The sequence below is a fragment of the Lipotes vexillifer genome, unplaced genomic scaffold, assembly GCF_000442215.2.
Source record: "Lipotes vexillifer unplaced genomic scaffold, Lipotes_vexillifer_v1.1 scaffold129, whole genome shotgun sequence".
Lineage (NCBI taxonomy): Eukaryota > Metazoa > Chordata > Mammalia > Artiodactyla > Lipotidae > Lipotes > Lipotes vexillifer.
Genome location: NW_006777287.1, coordinates 1,197,305 through 1,202,621, shown reverse-complemented (window position 1 = coordinate 1,202,621; position 5,317 = coordinate 1,197,305). Strand labels below are relative to the sequence as shown.

Genomic DNA, 5,317 nt, shown 5'->3' with positions numbered 1-5,317 from the left:
GGGAGGGAGGGAGACAAAGAGGGAAGAGATATGGGAACATATATATATGTATAACTGACTCATTCTGTTATAAAGCAGAAACTAACACACCATTGTAAAGCAATTATACCCCAATAAAGATGTTAAAAAAAAAATATATAACACCTGTTACAGAGTGGCTCATCTGCTCACAGACAGACATATCAACACATTAAGAGCAAGGAAAGGGGAAATAAAAGAATACTGAGTATTCATTATGTACCAGACACTGCCCTAGGCACTTTAGATAAATTCATTCATTTCATCTTCAAAATAACTTTCCTCTTCGTCCCTTTAGATAAGGAAACTGAGGCTCAGAGAGGTAAAATTTCAAAATCACATAGCTAGTAAGAGGCTTAGTTATTCACTCAACAAGTGGCCGGGTGAAGATTTAAACTTCTTTCTCATATACCATACTACTGTCAAATAGGAAAAAAAAGCATACATGTCTTTAATATGCATTAGAAATAAAACAAACTTTCTGCACTGCCAAAAAAACAAACAAACAAAAAGTCCAATTCACAGAGATCTATGGGGTTGGCTAGTTGATCCCGACATCCCTAGAAATCCCTGGGCAATCTACTAAATTCTTACTTGATCTGTATAAGGAGAAGAGTTCTAGGTCAAGTGAACAGAAATCTAACTTGAAACATCAAAACACAGAGTCCTGGCTCCTCAATCAATTCTCAGACTTGAGCCTGTTTATATACCCGGAATGAACACTTTTGAATGAAGGGGAGGCTGGGTCCCTGAAGGAAGGAACCCATGACACTGCCAAAAATTTATACTACTAACCTTTCTCCCAACCTTCCTTAAAGGGACCTATAGCCCTTTACAGGGTAGCTGTGTGTTGGGGACAAAAACAATGAGGCTTACCAGATATCACTGGACCCTGGCACTGAACTGACACTAATTCCAAAAGACCCAAAACATCACTGTGGCCCAGCAGACAGCGTAGGGGCTTATAAAAGTGAAGTGATCAATGGAGTTTTCGCTCAGGTCCATCACACACAGTGGGCTCAGTGGATCCCCAAAGCCATCTTGCGGTTATTTCTCTGGTCCAGGAATGCATAACTGGAATACACATACTCAGCAACAGGCAGTATCCCCATATTGGTTTCCTGACCTATGGAGTGAGGCGTTTTATGGTGGGAAATGCCAAGTGGAAGCCACTAGAACTGCCTCTACCTCAGAAAATGGTAAGCCAAAAGCAGTACCGCATTCCTGAAGGACTGCCGAGATTACTGCCACCATCAAGGACCTGAAGGATGCAGGGTGGTGGTTGCACTACACCCCTATTCACCATGCCTATTTGGCCTGTGCAGAAGACAGTGGATTATCATAAACTCAACCTGGTAGTGACTCCAACAGCAGCTGCTGTACCAGATATGGTTTTGTTGCTTGAGCAAATGAACGCACTCCTTGATACCGGGTATGTAGCTATTTATCTGGCAAATGCTTTTTTTAAAAAACAATACCTGTTAGTCAAGACCAGCAGAAGCAGTTTTCTCTCCGTTAGCAAGGCCAGCTATACACCTTCACTGTCCTACCTCAGAGGCAGATCAACTCTCCAGTCCTATGTCATAATTTAGTCTGCAGGGATCTTGATCAACTTTCCCTTCCACAGGACATCATATCGGTCCATTACATGGATGATACTATGCTCATTAGACCTAGTGAGCAAGGAGGAGCAACCACTCTAGACTTATGGATAAGACATTTGTGTGGCAGAAGGTGGGAAATAAATCTGACAAAAATTTAGGGGCCTTCTATCGCAGTGAAATTTCTAGGGGTCCAGTGCTGTGGGGCATGTTGAGATATCCCTTCTAAGGTCTTGAAGAGTAAGTTTTTGTGTCTGGCTCTTCCATAAACAAAAGGAGGGGCAACACCTGCCTCCCAGTGCTGCTCGTAAGGGGCCCAAGTCCTTATGATGGAGGCCCAGCCTGTGGATGGTATGAGGCCAGGAGCCGCCCTTGGAGCACTGAGACTGGGTCCTCCCAGAGTCGTGTTCCTTGAGAATGTGCCTAAAGTGGGCGGTAAACTCCGTCTAAGGCTAAATACTGGCTCAAAATTGATAGTCAACAAGTACCATAATGACAGTTGAAGAGAGAGTTCAAGAGAGCATGTTAAGAGGTGTGACCTCAGATCAGATGTGGCGACCTCACAACTGGGTGGTGGCCCTGCCCTCTTAGCTCTGGAACTAATTAGGTGGCTCACCTTCTGGAAACAAAGAGGTGACAGCCAGTCACCCTGCATCTCCCCAGTCTGTGCCCTCTGGGCCTGTGATGGCAGTGACAGCCCTGATGGCTTCTGAACCATTTTGGGGGTCATTCATCCCTTTTCTTGAAGGGTGTTCACAGCCAAATAGCTTTACTGGACTGTTTCCTGTCTGTAGAATCCCAGAACCCCAGCCTTCCTTCCTTTTTCCCTGCCTCCGTCCTCTTCAGCCCAAGCTGGCAGCGTTTCTCCTGAGATGGTTGACTGGATCCACAAATCATATACCTAATCTTTTTAGCAACTGGTTGTCCAGCCACACCATTGGTGCTCTTTCCAGAGTACACCTTCTTATATTTTGCAGTATGGATAGGCTGAGAATTTTCCAAATCTTCATATTCTAGTTCCTTTTTACTAACAATTCCTTCTTCAATTTCTCTCTTTCCTCTAGCATTTTACTGTAAATATGAAGCAGAAACCAAGCCCTCCCTTTAACACTTTGCTTAGAAATCTCCTCAGCTAAATATCCAAATTCATCTTTCACGACTTCTGTTTTCTACCCAAGAGAACACAATTCAGCCAAATTCTCTGCCACTTTATAATAAGAATCACCTTTCCACTAGTTTCCAATTATATGTTCCTCACTTCCATCTGAGACCTCACCAAAAACACCTTTAACACTCCTATTTCTACCAACAGTTTCTCTGAGGCAATCTAGACATTTTCTATCAAGCACCTGAAAATCTTTCCAGGCTCTACCCATTGCCCAATTCCAAAGCCACCTCCATGGTTTTTGTAGGTATTTGTTACGGTAGCATCCCGCTTCCCAGTACAGAAAGCTGTGCTAGTTTCCTAGGGCTGTTGTAACAAAGTACCACGAACTGGGTGGCTCAGAACAACAGAAATTTATTGTCTTGAAGTTCTGGAGGCCAGAAGTCTAAAATCAAGGTGTAAGCAGGGCCATGCTCTTTTTGAAGGTGCTAGGGAGGGAACTGTTCCATGCCTCACTCCTGGCTTCTCGTGGCCTCAGGCATTTCTTGTTCTATAGATGCATCACTCCAGTCACATGGTCATCTTTTCCTTGTATGTCTTCACATTGCCTTCCCTCTGTGTTTCTGTGTCTCTGTGTCTAGATGTCCCTTTTTTATAAGGATGCCAGTCATATTGGATTAGGGCCCATCTAATGACCCTGTTTTTGCTTGATTACTTCTGGATAGACCCTATTTCTAAATAAGGTCACATTCAGAAGTAGTGGGGGTTAGGACTTCGACATATTTTCTTTGGGGGGGGGCACAATTTTACCCATAACAAGGTCCTTGTAGGTTCACAGAGTGGCTCTGCTTACCCAGTGAGAGAAGGTGGCTATAGTTCTCCAGCATCACGTCCTGGTACAGGCGCCTTTGAGTAGAATCCAGCTGCTGCCACTCCTCCCTGCTGAAGTCCACAGCCACGTCCTCAAAGGACACTGACACCTGTAACAACACAATCCCATTCAGGGTGACATGGTCAGCATGGTGGGATAGGGAAGAGATAGAAAATTGTTTTTAGTAACTTTTACCATAATATCCCATAGGGCATGCCTATTAAATACCTACTTATACATAATGTACAGAACACAAATATCTAATTGGAAATTTCTGCTATTCATTGTGTACAACACTCAGTCTTTCTTTTTTTTTGGTACGCGGGCCTCTCACTGCTATGGCCTCTCCCGTTGCGGAGCACAGGCTCCGGACGCGCAGGCTCAGCGGCCATGGCTCACGGGCCTAGCTGCTCCGCGGCATGTGGGATCTTCCCGGACCGGGGCACGAACCCGTGTCCCTTGCATCGGCAGGCGGACTCTCAACCACTGCGCCACCAGGGAAGCCCCTCAGTCTTTCATTTTAAAAAATAATATTTCTGTACAGGACTTGAACTTGATCCTATTTTGTTGCTCATTTTAATGGGAATTTGTGTTTTATAACTTTTAGAAGGAAGAATGTACATTTTTTTTTCACTTTACATAGCTCCCTCTACTGCTGTTTTCATTTAGTCTTCAAAAATATAGCCATTTTCTCTTGATGCCTTTTTTTTTTTTTTGGCCAATTTTAATTTAATTCCATAGTGGTCAGAAAACATACTCTGTATGATTTCAACATAAGTTCTATCCAGAAGAACGTTTCATGTGTCCCTGGAAAGGAATGCATATTCAGTTATTGGTGGGTGCAGTTATAATATATAAATCAACTTGATTGAGTGCTGTTGAAATTTTATATCACTTTACTCATTTGTCTTCTACTTGTTCAGCCAATTATTTGTCAACTTTTTGGTAAAAATTGACAGGGAGATGTTAAAAGTTTATATGGCTACACAAAGGAACTAGAATACACAAAGCAAGGATTAGCATGGAGGATTTATACTATGCAATGTTAAGACTTACTTTAAAGCTACAATAATCAGACAGTGTGGTATTGATCTAAGTACAGACACATGTATCAATGGAACAGAATAGAGAATCCAGAAACAGATCTGCACACATATGGACAACTGGTTTTTGACAAAGGTGCCAAAGTGATTCAATGGGGGAAAGGAAAAGTCTTTTTTAAAAATTGTGCTGGAACAAATGGATATGAGTTTTGGAGGAAAAAAACAAACCCTGACCCACATTTCACACCATATACAAAAATTAACTTTAGTGTTCTCACCACACACACACACACACACACACACACACACTCTCAAACTAAGCAACTCTGTGAGGTGATGAATGTATTAAGTAACTCGATTGTGGTATAAAAACAAATATACAGGGCTTCCCTGGTGGCGCAGTGGTTCGGAGTCCGCCTGCTGATGCAGGGGACACGGGTTCATGCCCCGGTCCGGGGGGATCCCACGTGCCGTGGGGCAGCTGGGCCCGTGAGCCATGGCCGCTGGGCCTGTGCTCCGCAACAGGAGAGGCCACGGCGGTGAGAGGCCCGCATACAGCAAAAAAAAAAAAAAAACAAATATACAGATCAACAGAATAGAACAGAAAGCCCAGCAATCAACCCACACATATACAGTCAATTAACTTATGACAAAGGAGCCAAGAACATAAAATGGCGAA

At 43.4% G+C, this 5,317-nt stretch overlaps 1 protein-coding gene across 1 annotated transcript in view; it reads right to left on the bottom strand.

Moving 5' to 3' along the window:
* The window catches only part of ZNF81 (zinc finger protein 81), a gene marked incomplete at its 5' end in the record, with an annotated part of 36,095 nt that extends 32,349 nt beyond the window's left edge, over positions 1 to 3,746 (bottom strand). The window contains one exon of the mRNA XM_007450933.1: positions 3,578 to 3,746. Within this exon, the coding sequence (XP_007450995.1) occupies positions 3,578 to 3,746 (169 nt within the window). The remainder of the gene's footprint in view (positions 1 to 3,577) is intronic.
* Positions 3,747 to 5,317: the final 1,571 nt, after the last annotated feature.